The sequence below is a fragment of the Ammodytes marinus genome, assembly GCF_949987685.1.
Source record: "Ammodytes marinus genome assembly, chromosome: 3".
Lineage (NCBI taxonomy): Eukaryota > Metazoa > Chordata > Actinopteri > Uranoscopiformes > Ammodytidae > Ammodytes > Ammodytes marinus.
Window position 1 is genome coordinate 26362636 of NC_137232.1, and position 20095 is coordinate 26382730.

General features: G+C 41.2%; 1 protein-coding gene across 2 annotated transcripts in view; it reads right to left on the reverse strand.

The window, feature by feature from the left end:
- Window positions 1-1098: 1098 nt before the first annotated feature.
- fchsd2 (FCH and double SH3 domains 2) overlaps window positions 1099-20095 on the reverse strand; it is a 61408-nt gene continuing 42411 nt past the window's right edge. For both annotated transcript variants that reach the window (XM_080053370.1, XM_080053371.1), the window contains 9 exons: window positions 18202-18291; window positions 15688-15750; window positions 11188-11322; window positions 10745-10828; window positions 10370-10547; window positions 8897-9117; window positions 5261-5453; window positions 4989-5083; window positions 1099-1348 (listed from right to left, as the gene is read on the reverse strand). In XM_080053370.1, coding sequence (XP_079909496.1) covers window positions 1256-1348; window positions 4989-5083; window positions 5261-5453; window positions 8897-9117; window positions 10370-10547; window positions 10745-10828; window positions 11188-11322; window positions 15688-15750; window positions 18202-18291 — 1152 coding nt within the window. In that variant the 3' untranslated portion in view covers window positions 1099-1255. The remainder of the gene's footprint in view (window positions 1349-4988; window positions 5084-5260; window positions 5454-8896; window positions 9118-10369; window positions 10548-10744; window positions 10829-11187; window positions 11323-15687; window positions 15751-18201; window positions 18292-20095) is intronic.

Genomic DNA, 20095 nt, shown 5'->3' on the forward strand with positions numbered 1-20095 from the left:
GAGCTGACCTTTAGCATAAAACAACACATACACAAGCCAATGCATCTAACGTTAATCAATTGTGTGCTATATTGCATACTGCTGAAGCATTATATTGACTGTTCTAACAGAAGCTAAATCACTTTAGCAAGCTAGCTACTTGTATGTTCACAGAGTTAAGAGAGGCACGCTACTTGAGTTGAAATGCAAACAAATCCTTGAATTATGTGTTCTCAACATTTTGTAGATTGTCTGTTTTCAAAAAGTTTAGCTAGCTAGCTTTATATAAAGGGTTAACTTGCAGACTAAAGTGCTTCAGCTACTGTTAGCAGGGTTTATTCAGTGATGGTAGGCTACAGCAGAATGCAGTGCAGTGTATGGATGATTAACATAACATGAACTGGCTGGTGTTGTTTTTTACGAGGACAGTTAGCTAGCTGGGAGGCTTGGTGTTCAGTGTCTTTAGCTACCAGTGTTTTTCTTTTAAACTAATAAAGCCAAGCCACTTGGCCGCAGCCATTGTTTCAATTTATTTTTAAAAATCTCAATTATTGCGTCACACACGTAAGGAAAATAGAAATGTGGTTTTGAAAAGGAAATGTTGCCTGCATTTAAAATGTTCAAACTAACAATATTATTGTGCATGTGCTAGTATTTTTGACTTATTTTGACTTAAAAACATTTAGTTTTAGTCAGTTTCAGGGCTCCATTACTTTTTCAAGTTAAATGTCTACTTGTAAAAGAAGTTTGGAAAAAAAGTGAAATCTCTGTCGTAGCAGAATGATCTTCCTGTGCTGAGAGATGAACTGACTTGCAAAAACTGGAAGTAAGCTGAATGAGATAAAAAGAAAACTTGCCAAACCCATCATTAACTTTCCCTCACACTCCCCCTCTAAACATTCTTCCTCCTCTCCAGTTTACAGCCCGATGAGGTGAAGTTTTAAGGCAAGAATGGAAGTACGAGGGTACAGCGGAGAGGGATACGGGGGCGGCTACTACTGCACTTCTTTAGGAAGCTAATACGGAGATTATTTAAGTGAATACTCTGCCGTCATCACCTCGGTCTGCTCTCCCCCTCAACTTGAGGATGAGAGAAGATATGGAGAGGCCGGGGGGGGGAGGGAGGGTCTGACGTGATTCAGTCTTGTTTTACGTCAGGTCACTTTATTTAGGCTGACTTGAGTTCAGAGCAGTTCAGTTCCCCCAGCCTGTGGGATACATTTGTCTGTCATCTGTTTTGTATTTTCAATGTCTCTGTAAGCAGCTTGTCTGTCTGTCACACCAGCGTGATCTCCACCTCCTCTGTCTTGTCGCTCTTCTCCGGCTGTCGGCGGGGGTGTTGTTTTGGTGGAGGAGGAGCAGCTCGCACCTGCAAGAAAAAAGAAAAAGTGTAAGTTTAAGAAAAAAAAAAAGGGCAAAGTCAGGAAAACTACTATTGCTCAAGGCAATAAAGGAGATGGCCTACTTAAGGTCATTTCACAAACAGCATAATGTTATTTTATCTCCAAAGGTAAAGCATATATATTCTCTTCTTTTGTTCTAAATAAGCAATATTTTGAATATAAATCATATGTGGGGTTCATGTGCCACACAGTGCAATCCAGTCTTATTTAAAATGAATACTAATTCACTGAATGCTGTTTAAAACACCGCAATGAGAAAAAATAAGTGTCATTCTAAAATACCTACAAATATTAAATATAACACACAACAACCACGATATACTTTCTATTTAAAAAAAGTCTTTCCCCAGTAGTGAAAAGTCTTTCCCTGATCTGAATTTCTCATTTGGCCTTGTTCCAGGGAGACAAAAAAAATAATGACCTGCTTATGTAACTTAGACAAAAACCACTAAATCTAAAACTTCACTTTGTGATTCTGACATCTGAAACCAGAGCCGGCCCGAGGCATAAGCGAACTAAGCGGCCGCTTAGGGCCCCCGACTGCCTGGGGGGCCCCCTAAAAAAAAAAAAAAAAAATCTTTTTTTTTTTTTTTTTTTTAGTTTGTGTGTTTGGTATTAACATAATACTATGCAAATGTGAGTTATCATACAAAAAAAGGAATAACATGTTTTGGTCTAGATAATTAATAGCCTAAAAATGTAATCAGTTCATCTGGGAGGAAATCCAAAATTATCTGATCATGTCACGTTCACATCCATGCACAGTCTGTATTGAGTTTATTTAAAAACAATTGGAAATGGGGCTGCCCTCAGTTGCCCATGCACTGTGTATAGTCTATAGCGGGGGTCACTAACAGGCGGACCGCGGTCCGGGTCCGGACCCAGACGCCGTCCTATACGGACCCGGACCTGTAGTCAATCAATTATTTAAGTATTTAAAATTTTGACGGGGCGCTTCTATTTTGACCGGCGCAGCTTTTCTAGACTTTACGGTACTGGTTTAGCGAATCAGGAAATGCTTTTGAGTTAAGCCATCCCGCCTCCTGCTACTCAGGCAGCCAATCGAATCTGTGCATTCCCGGCTCAGGCTGGCTCACAGACAAAGAGACAGTGAGCTATCATGCGAGAGATGACAGAGAGAAGTGCAAGAATTACGAGAATTTCAGCGAAATAAGTCAGATTAGAGTGAGAAAGACAGCGGGAGGAGAGTGAGAGACAGCTTTCTCTGCACGCTCGCTCACCGGCTCCGTGTGTCGCGAGCGAGTTAACGAGCGATCAACAGCTGAGTTTTTTCCTATTATTTACTATCTATGGTTTTTTCCCCTTTTGTAAGACTGGTGAAAACCGATCAAGGTGCAATCATGTGGACTCTCTATTACCCTGATGTAGACCTATGTGTGAATGACACAGACATAAGATTGACATAATCACCAATCGCCAGCAGCACTGCATCACTGCCCACAACAGCAACAGGAAAAACATTATTTTTAAATTTTTTTTGTATGTAGTTTCAATTATCTACATTTTAAGTTTTACATATTCTTAGTAATGGCAGAATTTATAAATACAGGTTAATTTTTTAGCAAGATATTTGGCAGTAGCCCCCACTAACATTAGCGAAAGCTAGTGGTCATCCGTCCCTCAGTCCAGTTATCTGGCTGCTAGCAAGTTATGTTGTTTTGTTAATTTTTCTATTCATCTTAACTATATTAAATGTTGACCTTTTCTTTTATTATTTTCCCCAGAATGCACCAGAATGCTCCGATTACATTCTAAAAACACAAAAAAAAATTACTGGGGGGGAAACCCCCAGACCCCCCTACAGGGGTTTAGTTTCTGACATGTCACTTTTTCAGAGCTTTTCAAAATTGCAAAATAAAAATCCAGTATTAGACAAAGTGGGAGATTACTATGTTAAACAAACATAGTAGGTATAGTGAAGTTTAGAAATTATACATTGAAAATATTTCTCAAAATTATTTAATTTTTCAAAAATGAATTATAGATTTTATCTTTATTTTAAGATTATTATTATATTTATTTTCACCATTTTATTTTTAAATGCAGCCCTTCTCTATGAAGAGATTAGTTTCAGTTGAGTCACTTAAATACATATATCTTCAGTATTATATATCTATAATTATTTAAAAGTGAGAATAAATATTGTTGAAATGTTTTTGAATTGTTCTTTCTATATTGATCTGACAGTCAGTTGTTAATTACATGCAGACGTTGATACAACTACTAGGCTACTTCACTATATATCACACTGAATCATAACGCAAGTTAGACATTATGATGTTCCGGACCTTTGCTTGAGGACATTTTCTCTAACTGGACCTATTTGAATTTTAGTTGAATACCCCTGGTCTATAGCCTATGTCAGCCTTGTCTGTGGAAAAAAAGATACAGTAGCTGGACAACAGAGTTCTTCTGCTTCGTTCCTCTCTGCATTTAAATGCATTCACTATATTACAGAGAAATATGTCCCGTAAAAGAAAAAGAGCTCCAAGCCCAACCCATAATATTTTATTTTATATTAAAGTGTAACTGCACCCTTTTACTTGTTTTTTGAGATAGAAGCTGAATTAAATCACTATGTTGTTAAGGAACACTTATATGCTGGTGTTGATATTGAAAAAAATTGCAATATGTTAAATATCGGCAATTTAAGAAATGTTTTGTATTGTAAATCATTTTAGAACTTTACTAAGATTTGAAAAAAACTTTTTCTTTTGGGTTCGAAAAATGACGTACATGTTGACTTAATGTACGTCATCAAGTCCTCCACCTCAGACGACCCATCTGTGTGGCATATGAGCTCACTGTGTAGCGATAGTGCCGTTAGACTTTGTGTCACTCGATATTTCAATGAAGTCATGTCATTCAGATCTTCCTGAGTGACAGCTACTAGCAGCTAGCCCCCTCCTTCACTGACACCGCGCGCCCCCCTCCCTCCCGAAAGTCGGCCGGCTGATGTCGGAATGTTTAAAAACAATGGTTCTCAAACGGAATTCAGAATCCATGGTCTGAAAGCATTTTTCAAAATCGTGCAGTAGCTCAAACAGGGGGTGCAGTTACCCTTTAATATTTTTATGGAAAATCCATGTGTCCTTCTTCAATAGCTTCTAATTCATCTGACCCAGTGTCTCCAAATTATTTGTCCACACAACATTTCTCAGATTTAGCCTCTTAATTTTCCTCTCAAAGTGCACCAGATTCATGCATTTCACTTTAAAAAGGTTAAAAAAATCTCCCGGGGGGGCATACCCCCGGACCCCCCTAGTAGGGTCTGAATCTCGGCTGTCTAATATCTTCACACAGCCGCACAGTGGAGGCACTAGCGGAAAACACTGGGTGTGTGAATGATATTTAACAAAGATCTATAGTTTCAGCAGCGCTAACATTGGAGAGGGGCCCCCTAATCATATTTCGCTTAGGGCCCCCTGAAGGCTTGGGCCGGCTCTGTCTGAAACCGTGATGGAAATATTGGTTGGACACTTCAAACTAGTCATGACTGATTTATCATCATAAAATAGTAACAAAGGAATAATCCATAAACATGTAACACACTAAACACGCTTCTTAAATAACTGTCATGCTCACAGGTCGTAGTTTGCCAGGGCCTGCTTCAGGGGTGAACCGCATTGGCTGAGTCTGAGGAAATCCTGGAGACACTGGACTCCTGCCAGAGCTATGGTCTACAGAGAGAGAGAGAGGGAGAGAGAGAGAGAGAGAGAGAGAGAGAGAGAGAGAGAGAGAGGGGAGGGGGTGGATTCTAATTACTCACAGAAAAAAAGCCACTATGACCGATGACCTTTTCTTAATTAACTTAATTGCACACAAACATTTTCTCTGTGTGTGTGTGTTTGTCTTACTATGGGTGGATAACGGTCCCTTGTGAGACGAGGCCGGCGGTGGAGGCTTGTGCTCCCCATTAAGTGTGGTGGAGGGTGAGCGCGGGAGAGGAGGAGGGGTGGAGGTCTCGGGGCTGGTGAAAGGGCTGATGGGTGGCTGGTCGTAAAGCGGAAGAGGTGGCAGCGAGGATGGCAACTTCAGAGACGGCGAAATCTAGACAAAGGGGACAGATAAAACATTTAAGTAGTGTGCTCTTTCTCACAGCACCAAAGATATGAGGTCAACTCACTGAGCTGCACCGTTTGGAGTCATAAGATAGGCATCCAAAATAATAATAAATAAAAAAACATATGTCAATGTGCAAGAATATGTATGGAAAGGAAAGAAAACTATGCATAATAAGGCTGACTGAATAATGTACAGTCGATCTAATCTGAAGTGTAGATCATTCAATTTACATGAATGTATTTTTTGGCCACTTGGGGGCAGCAGGCAAAATATACACATGATAATAATATAATCTTTCAAACTTATACAGTCCCCTCCATAAGTATCGGAACAGTGAGGCCAATTCCTTTATTTTTGCTGTAGACTGGAAACATTTAGGTTTGACACCAAAAGATGAATATGAGACAATAGCTCAACATTTCAGCTTTCATTTCCAGGTATTCACATCTGGATCTGATACACAACTGAGAAGATATCATTATTTGTAAAGGAACACCAGATTTTTAGGCGAGCAGAAGTATTGGAACAGATAGACTTTAAATAAATTAAAGTGAATAAAACGTACTATTTTGTCGCAAAACCTTTGCTTGCAATAACCGCATCAAGCCTGTGACCCATTGACATCACAAAACTTTTGCATTCTTCTTTTGTGATGCTTTTACAGGCTTTCACCGCAGCCTCATTCAGTTGCTGTTTGTGTTAGGGGGTTACTCTCTTAAGTCTCCTCTTTAGCAGGTAAAATGCATGCTCTAAAGGCCAGGACACACCAGTCCGACATGTTCCGACTACGCAAAAAATGGAGTCGGCCGTTTCAGGAAGCTCCAGTCTTCCCGTCGCGGCCAAAGAACACACCGAGACGACTGTTTATTTTCCGTACGCTCGCGGGACGTAATGTCTCCACAACAGCAGGCGGCGCTAATCTGTATTGTGGCCCGAAAAAATACGAAAGCCGGAAATGATTGGACATCTCTAGAGCATAAACATAGATAGAAATACGTATTTATATTTATGGACCATAAGAGCACAATTTTTAGCAGAGAGTGTCGAGCATGGTGTCGAGCAGTCAACAAGGGTTGATGCATGTGAGTACTCTCAAAACGAAACGAACAAACACATTAAAACGATGGCTAGCTGTTGTTAGCTGTTTGTGCTACCCGCCTCACTTCCGGGCTTCACTGATTCGCTAGCCCTCCACCAATCAAATTGCTCCAAATGAAAGACGGTCGGCCGCCGACTGAACATGTTCAATCGGCGGCCGACAGGCTCAAAACAAGCCCGACGACCTCTACGTCGGCCGACGTCACGGCACACACCAAACAGATTCGTCTTTTTTTTTGACGACGGCGATTATCGGGCTGGTGTGTCCTGGCCTTTAAAGGGTTTAAGTCTGGAGATTGACTTGGCCAGTCTAAAACCTTCCACTTCTTGCCCCTGATTAACTCCTTTGTTGTGTTTTGGGTCATTATCTTGCTGCATTATGAAGGATCTTCCAATCAGTTTGGTTGCATATTTCCTTAAATTGTCAGACAAAATGTTTCTGTAAACTTCTGAGTTCATTTTGCTGTTGCCATCATGTGTTACATCATCAATGAAGAATAATGAGCCCGTCCCAGAAGAAACCATGCAAGCCCAAGCCATGACATTGCCTCCACCGTGTTTCACAGATGAGCCTGTATGTTTGGGATCATGAGTAGATCCTTTCTTTCTCCAAACTTTAGCCTTTCCATCACTTTGGTAAAGGTTTATCTTGACAACAACACAGTGACACATGATGGCAACAGCAAAATGAACTTAGAAGTATACAGAAACATTCGGTCTGCCAATTTAAAGAAAGATGCAACCAAACTGATTGGAAGATGCTCCATCATGCAGCAAGATAAGGATCCAAAAAAACTGCAAAAACAACAAAGGAGTTCATCAGGGGCAAGAAATGGTAGGTTATAGACTTCCAAGTCAATCTCCAGACTTAAACGCTATAGAGCATGCATTTTACCTGCTAAAGAGGAGACCGAAGGGAGTAACCCCCCAAAACAAACAGCAACTGAATGAGGCTGCATTGAAAGCCTGGAAAAGCACCACAAAAGAAGAATGCAAAAGTTTTGTTATGTCAATGGGTCACAGGCTTAATGCAGTTATTGCAAGCAAAGTATTTGCGACAAAATATTACGGTTTATTCACTTTAATTTATTTAAAGTCTATCTGTTCCAATACTTTTGCTTGCCTAAAAATGTTGTGTTCTTTTTCAAAAAATTATATCTTCTCAGTTGTGTATCAGATCCAGATGTGAATACCTGGAAATGAAAGCTGAAATGTTGAGCTATTGTCTCATATTCATCTTTTGGTGTCAAACCCAAATGTTTCCAGTCTACAGCAAAAATAAAGGAATTGGCCTCACTGTTCCGATACTTATGGAGGGGACTGTAATAGCTTTTATTGTTGGCAAACAGTTGCCTACTTACACATCCAATAGACACAGATCGACATTAGCATTAACTAGGAGTCAGGTCTAGTCAACCTGATGAATATTCAGGAAGACATAATAAGGTTCAATATTCCCTCTCTTTTAGATCTATTTTTGGTCTCTACCAATTCATGTGGAAAATATTTATCTCTTCATCTCTAAATGCTCCACTATTTATGTTTCCCAGTATCTGTTTACTGTTTGGTGCTAATACCAAAGCCACAAACCTAAAAAATGCTGAAATCACTACTGGGCTGAGGGGAGCTACAAGGTCTCTGTTGGTTTGTCACTAGAGGCAACCCCTTTAACTTTATAGTAATTTGATGGACATTTTAAGTTAATATATTGATTAAAAAAGCTTTCAAACTTGTGTATTTACTGTAACACTATAGGGATACTTTAAGGAATGCCTTACATAAGTGTGACTTGACACTTCATAAAAATTTACTTTTGGCAGCAACCAGTTTTACCAATCTTCCCCACATAATAACTTAAAAGCCGTAAAGAGTTGTTGTGGCGTGTGTTATGTCTACAGGCGCATAGGAAGGGAGAGGCTGTATCCTTCCTGTTGCCGGACCTCTTATAGGGCAGCACTATGTGCCACAGATAAGACCTTTTTCTGTGATTGCGGCAAAGTTTAAAAAACAGTTTAATCAGCACAGTACAGCAGGATCACCGCAGTTCTGAGCCACTGTTTGTGAACTCTGCCCTGCTGATAGATCTACTGGACAACAGCCAGGAAGGGAGGGTTCGGGGGGACAGGAGGATACACTATGTCCTTTGGTATTTCTGCCTTGAGGAAAGACTGATAAGACTATGTTTCCAGCTCTGGATCTAGATCTGTTGAACGTCTCTGTGTTATTATCAGTGGTAGTATCTGTCTGTAAATCTGTTTTTCTGTGCTTTTACCACACAGTCTGTATGTTTAAGATTGCGTTTATCACCTACGCCTCAGTTAATATTTTACCTGTATATCCCCAAGCACTCCACCGGTGGGCTCCCCGTTCTCTGTGAAGTCTTCTACCAGCACAGAGGGGAAGACGCCCACCCGTCCGTTGAGCTCGCCCTCCCAGAAGCCGTCATCCGTCTGCGTGTCGCGGTTCAACAGGCGGATCACGGCTCCCTCGGAAAACGTCAGTTCCTCCTCCGCCTGGCCCTCGTAATCATAAAGTGCGCGGACATACATCACTGCAACAAAGGGAGACAAAGAAAGCCAATAAGAAGATACAAAGAAGGAATCATTATTCTTTGGGAAATGTTCATCCTTGTCTGTCTGGACCTTATTGTCCTAAAGAGAATGGTGCACACCGCACTGCACAACAGAGACGACAGGGAGCGGTAACTGTAATAATGATTAGGTTCTAGAATTTTCTCGTCCGTTTGGTCCAAGTTCAGTGACAGCACACACATAGCATCAGAAAGAGGCTTGAAGAAAGATTGAGCAGAAAAGGAAAGAAAGTTGCAAAGAAGGCAGGTTAGAAAGGAAGAATTAAGACTTAAAAAATGACTGTTGGAAGATGACAAGATGTTAATCCAGTCTTACCATTTGAAATAAGATCTGCTGCCACGACTGAACAGTTTAAGTCATTGTTAAAAACCCATTTTCCTTGGCTTTTATCTCTAGTTGAGTGTTTTATCCTGCAGTGTCTACTAGAAATGTTACTATTGTTTTGTGTTTTAATTTACTTCAATGTTTTGCTTTTACGTGTCTTTATGATGTTTTGGATGTAATGTATTTTACTTATTTTACTGTACAGCACTTGGGTCTGCCTCAGCTGTTATAAATGTGCTATATAAATAAACTTGACTTGACTTGCGTTTATCAGGTCTTTTTTTTAACCATATAGTTTTGCCGTGCAGTGAAAAAAGGTTTGTGCAATCAGGTATCCTGAACACGAGACTTTATCATCTGAGGTAATTAAGTTTTCACTGTCAATCGGATAAGTGCAGCAGAGTAAAAGCGTCCAGCTGGGGCTAATCAATCCTTTTTACACACTCCATGCAGCATCTCAATATCAAACATTATAGATCTCACTTTCATAACTATATGAAATATCTTTCATCGATTCGGCTAAGCTTTTGCCTGTTTTACTGAACTGATCAGTTTTGTTCTCTTTTTGACCAATTGTATACAACTGCCTTGCTCTTGTGTCTGTTTCTTTTTTTCCATGACTGAGCAAGGTAAACAAACCACACTGGCTTATCCTAACAACAGCCTGCTTTGCAAAATGAGTGTTGTCTAAAGCTTGATTCCAAGCAACTCTAGTGGTGCAGCAGGGAGAAAAATGTTTAATCAGACTCGCACATAATAACCTCATTATAGGGAGGTAAAAAATAATTTACACACCGGTACGAGAGCTTGTTTTGCTTAAAAACTCCTTGCATGCATTTTAATTTCAAAGAATAAATTGCCACTACCAGGTTTTTACAGCACACTTACTGTTAGTGTCACCATTGATGCAGCCCAAGTGCAGCTCTGGCTCGGTGGAGTTGGACGAGGTGTGCGATCGAGCATCGAGAGTGGCCAGTGACTGGAGCATGCTCAGCAGACTGTTAGAGGCCGGGAACTGCAGGTATTTCTCTGGGACGTAACCCACATGACCTGTCTTATTGCGAGCCTGGAAAACACACGCACACAAACACACACACACACATGGCGCACACACACGCACAAAAAAGCAACATAAAAGAAGAAAAAAGTTAAACACCAAGACCAGATAAGGCTGTGAAACCAAACATGGCTTCTCCTGTTGTAACTGTTTACACACAGTAATGCACATCTGTCTGACTGCCACATGTGTCTGTGTTTGTGCACCTTGACCCAGTCCTCCATGTCTCCATCCTCGATGACCTCCAGCATCTCCAGTTCATCAATAGTTAACTCATCCGGCTGAGAGGCCTGCGAGGGAGACACACACCGAATGCGTTTAAAGGTACAGGCAGAGAGAAAGAGGAGATCTTATTTTCAGTGGCTTTACAGTAAACTATTCTTTCTGTCGGGAAGAAATTCCTATAGTACAGTAAAACATACTGCATACTAGACTGAGCCATCATTAACACTGCATTTTTATAATTTTAAGAAAAGATAACCGTTATAAATAGCAGATTCATATGCATTTTACACTTCCCAGTGTGTGTGAAACTGTGATGTGGTTGAGAAGGAAACTGCAGACATTTGATATGTGTAGGTGTGTAACCGGGTAACTACGTGTGTGTGTGTGTGTGTGTGTGTGTGTGTGTGCGTGTGTTGGTTTATACCTTGTATGAGTACAGAACTTTGCAGGTTAGCGGGTAGTTTCGTAGGGTCCCCGAAGGACTGGAGCTGCTGTCGTCAAAAACCTCCATATTCTCTTCACACTCCTCTCCGTCCTCACGCTCCAAGTCCACTGTGCCCTTTAACACACACACACACAGCCAGATAAAGTCAAACCCTTCTGATAACTACAAGGACAAAAAAAAATTCACCTCTAAAGAAACACGCTTTCATGCTCCAGAGACAAGTAAACAAAAAAAGTTCTCTCAATACACAAAACTCAAAAGTTTTTCCTATATGAAGTCAATCACATATTGAACACACAAACATTCATAACACTCAAAAATACTACTACTATCCGTGAAGTTAGGCTAGAGAGAGACGCAGTTTAAGGCAATTTTAGAAAATATGTATTTGTATATAAGCTCCTTGCTTTAACTCCTGATGTCTCAATATGATGACCAGCTGCATGGCCTGTATCTACTGCTCTGTTCCCTTTTGTACTCTCCCGTAAACCCTTTTGTTCACCACTTCTACCACTGACGCTCTTGCTGTGTTATAATCACAAGTACATTGCTTTAGTCGTCAACCTGTTGCATTAAACAAATACAGGCTTACACATGTCTTTCTGTGTGTTTGCTGTCTATCTCTGACCTATAGTCATCCATAGCAATGCTTACCTTTCCTTCCTGGCAGAGCTTCTGAGCCTGTTCTGTTCAGTGTGGGTGCTACAGCTTTCAGGGACAGGTGTACAGGGGCTAATGTTTCACAAGATCCAGCCCCTCCCTCTTTTGTTCCGTAATCATTTCACTGGCTTGTATGAAGGACATGTGATCTAGCTGGTGGTAGAACGATCCACCACACACAGCAAGCTGGCCTGGCCATAACAATAGAGTGAGTGTGTGTGTGTGTGTGTGTGTGTGTGTGTGTGTGTGTGTGTGTGTGTGTGTGTGTGTGTGTGTGTGTGTGTGTGTGTGTGTGTGTGTGTGTGTGTGTGTGTGTGTGTGTGTGTGTGTGTGTGTGACAGAGAGAGAGAGAGTGTGTGTGTGTATATTCCTAAGTCATTGTGTTTAGTCATCAGATTTCTGTTGACACAGTAAACTTCTCACCAGTGCAGAACAAATATGTGTGTGTTTGTATATGAGATGATATCACAAGATGTTCTCCTAGACATGAGAATATTTGCTATAGGAAAATAGCCTTCAGGTGTAATAAAGAAGGAAACCTTGATCAAACTTCTCCAACGGGAATGATAACTTAATAACATTAACACCGAAATACATATGCTTCATACTTTTATGTTTCTGTCTTTTCTTGAAAAAATGTTGCTCATGCATAATGCTCATAAAAACAATGCTAACATGCTGACATTTAGTAAGTACAGTTTAACCTTGTTCACTGTCATAGTTTGGCATGGTAACTAACATTTGCTAATTAGCAGACACACTCAAGTAAGGAGAGTAACTGTTTTGGCCTGTTACCCAAGGCTTAGTGCTTTTTTAATTCCCCCTAGCCGTAATAAATCCTTTCCCACTAACGCCTGTTCAGGGAAAGTACTTATATTGTAAATAGGGAATGATCCAGTGTGATGAAGAACAACTTGACGTCTGTTCCCATATTTTCAGGTTTGGTGACAGGGCCCTACTTCTGCTGACTGCATGTTTGTTGTCTTACGTCATTCTTATCCCCTTTACTGCGTTGATTTGAGAGTACCCTGCACTGCCTCAGAGCCAATTCAACTTTATCCTTGGAGTCAAATGACCAGTATAACCCAATAAAATATCCCCAAAAAATACATCTTACTATGTGTAGCAACTGCACAGACCAATGGCTGATTTTATAGGTCCTGAAGGTAATAACTGTGATATTGTAATGAAGGCAGAGGCTGCCTGAGGGACCCAGGGTCCATGGCTTACAGTATTTCATAGTTGTAATAATAAAATGGAATGAAGTAAGGGGCACAGGAGAGAGCCTGCTGCCCGCTCTCAGTGTTGTTCTGTGCTTTTGTCCGCAGGTTATTATTCACAATCCATCCATCCATCCATCCTTTCTTATCTCTCCAATCACTCCCTGACCTCTCCCTAATCAGCAAAAACTGCTGTTATCAATCCTTCCAACTGTTTTTCCTCTCCTTCTTTATTTCTTTAATTGATGTGCCTTGTTATTATCTTTGCTGCTGTCAGTCTCTTAAGCTCCAGTGCACTCCAAATAAAATCAAAGGCTGTTGAAGTGCTGTCAATGCCTGAATGTGCGTCCTGGTCTGTTCTCTTAATGACACCCACAACAGATAGAGGAGTTTTCAGCAAGTCTAGCCTCCAACTGATATATCTTATATAAAAGGTGGGAGGAAGTTGAACGAAAACTTGCTCAAATTTGGAAAAACACATGCTCAAAGATAAAATCCCCAACATTACCAATGACTGCAAACATGCCAATTCATATATATTTTTGGCAGCATACTGTTGCCAGAAAGTATTTTCTTATACATTCTCTGCAGTTCTTCAAAATCCCCCTCCCCCATCCCTCTCACCTCTGCATCCAATTTTACTTCGACATTATCACTCCCCGCCACCTCTCCCCCTCATCCTCTCCTCCACATTACACCACCTCCTCTCAGTAGGCTCTCCCTCCCTCTTTTCTCATTCTTCAGCAATTATCTCTCTGACGCTCCGCTCCCACTGTCACAGCACAACTCCTTCTGTAATCTCTCCCTCTCTCCATTTGTCTCCTAGATTGCTCTCTCCCTCATTCTCCACACTCCCTCTTACTTTCTAACACTCATTCTCTCTCTCTCTCTCTCTCTGTCTCTCTCTCTCGCTCTCTCTCTCTCTCTCTATGGTGTTAGCTGCGAGCTGCAACATCATGTGAGCGGAGTGTCAAGGGTTTCCAATGGAGCAGACCGACTATGTTTAGTCCTGTTGTCACACGCACACACAAACCCCCCCCCCCCCCCCCCCCCACACACACACACACACACAAATACACACTTTTCCCCCAAAGTCCTGTCGTGAACATGCACTCTGCTCCTAGCCAATTACGAGACAGAAACGTACACACAAATGCACAAATGTAAATAATATCCATAACACACATACACAAAAAGTCTCCGACACACAATGACATTTAAAAAAAATAACAAAAACATACACGGAAATCATCTGTTTCAGAAAAGCTATAAAAGACAAAAGAAGACATATTTATTGTTTGACCAGCCCATTGGGGAAAAGTGGTCACTTTTAAGGTTGATGTTAAGGAATGGTTCCAAATGTTGATTATTAATTTTCTTGTACAGGGTTAAATAACTAAGTCAACAGCACTGTCATGTTTGTAATCAAAATATGTAGCTGGGCCCCTAAACTTAGCTCAAAGACTGGAAACTGGTGGACACAGTTAGCCTGGCTCTATCCAAAGCTAACAAAATCCACCATTTTAAAGCTCACAGTTTAACACATTTTATCATATTTGTTTAATTAATCCATTAATATAATAAGTGAGCTTAAGAAGTGGAAGTAGATGTTTTTTTTGTTTTTGTTTTTTTGTGCAGAACCCGGGCTAGCTTTTTGCCCCTATTTTTATTCTGTATTCTCAACTGGCTCCCGGCTCTAGTAACATATTTAGCGTAAAACATGAGAGTTGTGTCAATGAAGGAAGAGGGATGTTGAGCTGCCTGGAGTCCATTTCCACCCCCCTTGATGTGCATGCAGTTTATACACACACTCGTTGATTCATTGATTATGGGGTGAGGTTCCTTTCAGGCTTCAGATCAGTGCTCAGTCTATCATGCCATTAAAGTAAGGGGTCATGAAATAAAAAAGTGAGAGATGTGCGAGAATTAAATCAGTATTCTGGTGGGGAAGTGGGGCGTTTTAAGAGGCTGTAACTGATGTGCCAGATGATTAGGCAGCAGGGCTGAGGTCAATTATTTTACAATTTACATCATTCAGGAAGTGATTTGTCAGGATAACTGTTATAGTTGGGTGGTTTCTACTTAAAATTAAATCAGAATGAATGAAAAGTCTCTGACTATGATGAGTCAGTGCTCTAGAGTCTAAAACGACACCTGTGTGCTGCATTGAGTGCAGTGTTTGTGTTGTTCAAGAAGAAAAACTGTATCCGGAGACAGTTGAGCCAATTAAAAAAATCACCAACCCCTGGAAGAGGGTAAAAGAGGTCACAATGCATGCAACAAATATCAGCTACTCATGTCATTTGGTGAAAAGGTTTCGTCTGCTTCAAATTTATAGAGATTTGTTGAGATTTGCACTTTCCAGCCAAGTCAGAAACTTTTGTCAAAAATCATTAATGCACTGTAACATATATGTATTATATTTTATATTGTTAGACACTTCAGGGTTTATGTTATGTCTACATCTTTGTTGTCGATTTATTCCTCCAAATGTTTCCAAATTTCATAATAAAACGTTCTGTTTTACGAAAACAGGACGTGTTCTGCTGACTTGGCGAGAACCAGCAACGCACATACAGTGAGGGGGGAGGTGTCTCACCGACAGTGAGGGATCATGGGAAGTGTAGCTGGCCCAACGTTCATTCTCCAGCTCCTCCATCACCTACAGCATGCACAGAGAGAGTGACAGGGGTTTTATACACATATTGCAAACTCAAACACAAGCTATGGCACTACACAAACTGGAATTCATGCGTGAAGGGATGTAAATACACACCCATTTCGAGGGGTAGCATGTATGTATGAATGCACCCACAACCATGTATCAAACTCGGTTTCACACTTTCACACAGAGTAGAGAAGAGAGACTAAAGGTGCGAACACACTACACGCGTTACGTACAGACGCGTGTAAAATCGGCAATTTTTCCATAGGGAACCATTGGTTTACGCGCGTACATGGCGCGTAGATGCGTTACTCGCGCTAAAGCAACACTTTAGCCGCGTTAAGGCCGTTTCAGACGGTAGGCGACATTCCGCTAGCGTTGTCGCCTGGCACTGCGGCTTTACTTTGCGCTCCCCGTGTGAAGTGACGGGCAGACGAGCGCGATTGTGATTTTTCAACCGCCGCGACAAAAAGATAAACAGTTCTCAACTTTTCCAACGGCCCCTACGAGCGCGCGCAAGCGTTCAACGAGCACGGAAGCCCGCTCGCCTCTCCATTGAGAATGCATTGCCAGGGGCGACAAACGCGTTCTGTCTGAAACGCCCTTTAGCCGCGTATGAGCCGCGTATATACGCAGCTACGCGCGGAGTTCAAAACATTTTACTTTTTACGCTCCTACGTGTGACGATTAGCCGCGTTGGCCAATCAGCGTTGGGCTTGACCCGACGTCACATATATTGGCATAGTCGGAGAACAGTATACACAGAGGCTGAGAGACACCGAGGAGGAAAATGTATTGCAGGCAGCCGGTGCTGTATGACAGCAGCTCGGGAATAGAAGACGTGGGGAGAGTAAACCAGGAGAATGGACTTCCTGGTTAATTCAGTGAATATGTGCGGCTGTGCTTTAGCCGATAAAACAAGTTAGCGCCGTATAGCATTAGTTAACTCACCCTGTTGTGTGCAGGCGGCTAGCGCCTCATATTATGAACCCAAACATGACGGCTATGTCCGGGGGACTTTCACGACAAGTACATGAAGCACCGGTGTTGATCTACGCCAGCCACGGTCCCCTGTCACAGCCAGGTAGGGTAACGTTGGCTACTTGCCTTTATGTTGTGCCGCCGTGCACCGATGCTGCTGTAACTGTGTTTGTTATGCAGCTGCCGTGAATATGCAATGCTGTTTTAATGTTAGGCTATTTGTGCTGTTCAGTTTGTCTTTTGGCACAGTTGTTGGCCGTGTTGTTGTTGTTTTTGTGCATGCACGCTGTTGTGTCGGGTCGGGTCTGATCGCAGCCATGGTTGATTAGGGAAATACAATATCGGGAGGGAGACTAGGCACGTTACGCGCGTAGAACATTTTTTTGACACAAAATGATCAAGCAACATTTTAGCTACGCACGTAAAGCATACGCGGGTAACGCGTGTAGTGTGTTCGCACCTTTACACACACACACACACAAACACACACACACAAGTAGAGTATAGGTCAGGGCTATTCAATTAGTTTTGAATGGGGGCCGGTTGGTGGAAATGATCCAAAATGAGGGGCCAGAAAAAAATGCCTAAAATTGATCATCAATAGCTACATATACTGTAAAACACTACAACGACATAGGAGTGCATATATTGTCTTTATTTTATCAAATAGAGTTCACCAGCTTATCAAAAAAAATCCCTATTTGATTAACATAGGCTGCCTGTTGTTTAAGTGTTTAACAATCTTATCAGTTCAGGAAAACACAACAGGTTAACTCTTCAACAGCTTATCAAAATACATAGAAATAAATGTACTCTAAGTGCAACAGCTTATCAAAATACAGGTAGGCCTAGGTTTACTAAGAATGCAACAGCTTATCAAAAAACATAGAAATAAATGTAGGCTACTCTAAGTGCAACACCTTACAGTGTTTTCCCCCCAAAATATGTTTGTCAAGGGATCACTGTCCAGGGGCATGGGAGCCGCGGTGAAAATTTTGGCTGTATTTTGCTCAAAGATGCCAATGCACAGTACAGAAATAAACAACTGCTTATTTGAATACAAAAAAACTACAGACACTGACTTTACAGTTGTGCAATTTTGTTTGCTATGTGAAGGTACAAATGTTGTGCAAACATGCAAAGTTCTACTGGTGCAATATTATGCAGACACACTAAATACAAATAATGGACCATACACTTACACTGCGGTACAATCGCGCCCGCAAAGCTGCATACACAGAGCAGCTGATAGAGAAACGCTTGGAGACACGTGCACATTTATTTACTGCAGATCGCGGCCTTTCGCGCAGTTATGACCATGCAAAAGCACACATCGCACGTGCAAGTACATTAATTGTGCACCACTAAAAAGTCAAGGCGGGGGCCAGTAAATATTCCTTTGCGGGCCGCCTATTGAATAGCCCTGGTATAGGTGGTTACACACCTTCACTCACAGACATAACTCACCTGGTTCATGGCGCTCTTCAGCCAGGTATCCACAGCAACCCCCACTTGACGTAGGATGTCCAACCGGGCCTCAGCTTTTAGCTTTATTGTCTTAGGAGAGAGAAAGGGTCAGGAATGCTAAGAACATCAAACATGTTCAAGGCCTGCATAGTTTCTTCCTTCAAAAGAAACACCACAGTTGTTATTTTTATAACTTCTATCCCATTTTATTTCAAACAGAGACCTGTTTGAAGTAAATGAACTTTGACTGACCTAATAGGAACACTGAATTAAGCCTGTGACTAACAAAGACAATGCAAGTCCATATCACTACAGTTAACCTGTTCAGTTAAATCCTATGACTGATAGGATTGATGAAGGACACAACTATGAAAATAATTTTAAATCATGAATATCAAGAGTACCAGCAGGCCTCTATATATGCAGTTATCACCCAGACAGCAGCTATTATTCATATGTAATTGGTTTTGGAGCTGATGAGGGAGAAAAGACCTCAGGTGAACCTGTACACCAGAGAAATAAAAATAAAAAACTGTCTCCAGTCATGATACACCTGTCTTCATGCTCAATAGTAATACGTTTAAGACTACTCAAGTTGAACCTCGTAGCCAACTTTCCATCAAATCTTCACTTGTTTATTGTTAATTTAATAGCCTTTCAGGTGTATTCAATTACACGCAGCACAGTTCTTAAATGGTAAATCCTCCAACGTTGCTGTACTTTCTTTTACAGAGCTGTACGCACCGGATATGTGCTTTCTTCTTTCCTAATGAAACAATACAATGAAGTAAGGAAACCCGTGAGTTTTACATTCAGTCCGTCTCGCCTCCTTAACGCACTCTTTCATCTCGGATCCCTCTTCTTTTTTTCCAGCTGACTCTCACTGTTCTCATCCGTTTCCTCTCTATCTTGTTCCCCTCCTCTTTCCTTTCTCACCAATGCTTTCGGGGCTGACTGGTAGCTGAAAGCTCCCTCCCACAGCGACGGGCAGTCGGTGAGACAGACACACACTGTCAAGGCAGACTTCCCTGGCTTTGATCAATAAAAGAAATGAGACTCCTAAGTGCCTCCATGTTTTTTCCTTCACATTAGCAGAACCAAACAAATGCTGAAGGAAGTGCCAGCTTGGGCTGCTGCTTCTGCTGCCGTCGGGCCGTAAACATACCAGACTACTGAGGATAAAAGTTCAAATAAAGGCCAAAACATATTTAGCCTTTTGTGCACTCTTTAGAGTCCATAGCACAGCAGCCAGTGGGGTAGTACCGATCACTGATTATTGTGTGGATTTACAAATGTATACAATATACTGTATAATACTTACTGTAAATGTAATGTGGTCGACATTTTCACTTGACCATTATCACATGTATCACTTGAGCACTTGCTTGTATTTTGTTGAACTATTCAATTCATTTTGGAGAAAGAGGTGTTCAGTCTCTAGCTTATCAAGCACTCAAAAAAAGGCCGTAAAATCGACAAGCATTTGTACAGAGCACAGAGTACAAAACTGCACTTTCTTTTCAACTCTATTGATTCCATTCGAACAGAGAACATTAGGATCCTTCTAAAGATAGAGGTGCAAAGTGTTGAACACTGCTGAATAGATTCAAAGGAACAAAACATTAAACCTGTTGTATTGCTTTTGGTTTTTGCCGCTTTTTTCTTAATATGCAACAACAAAGGAACACATTAATTCACAACAGGGGAGATATTTATATTTTGATCATGTATTCTTTGACCAATTTACAAGAAATTAATTTCCACCATTTCTTTATTATGGACACAAATCAATCCAATTTACTATTGTGGCTGAGCAACAGCTTCTCTGCCTTTAAATATACTTGGAAAGTAACCATAAACCATGAATAAACAGTTTGAGGGTTGACACATACAA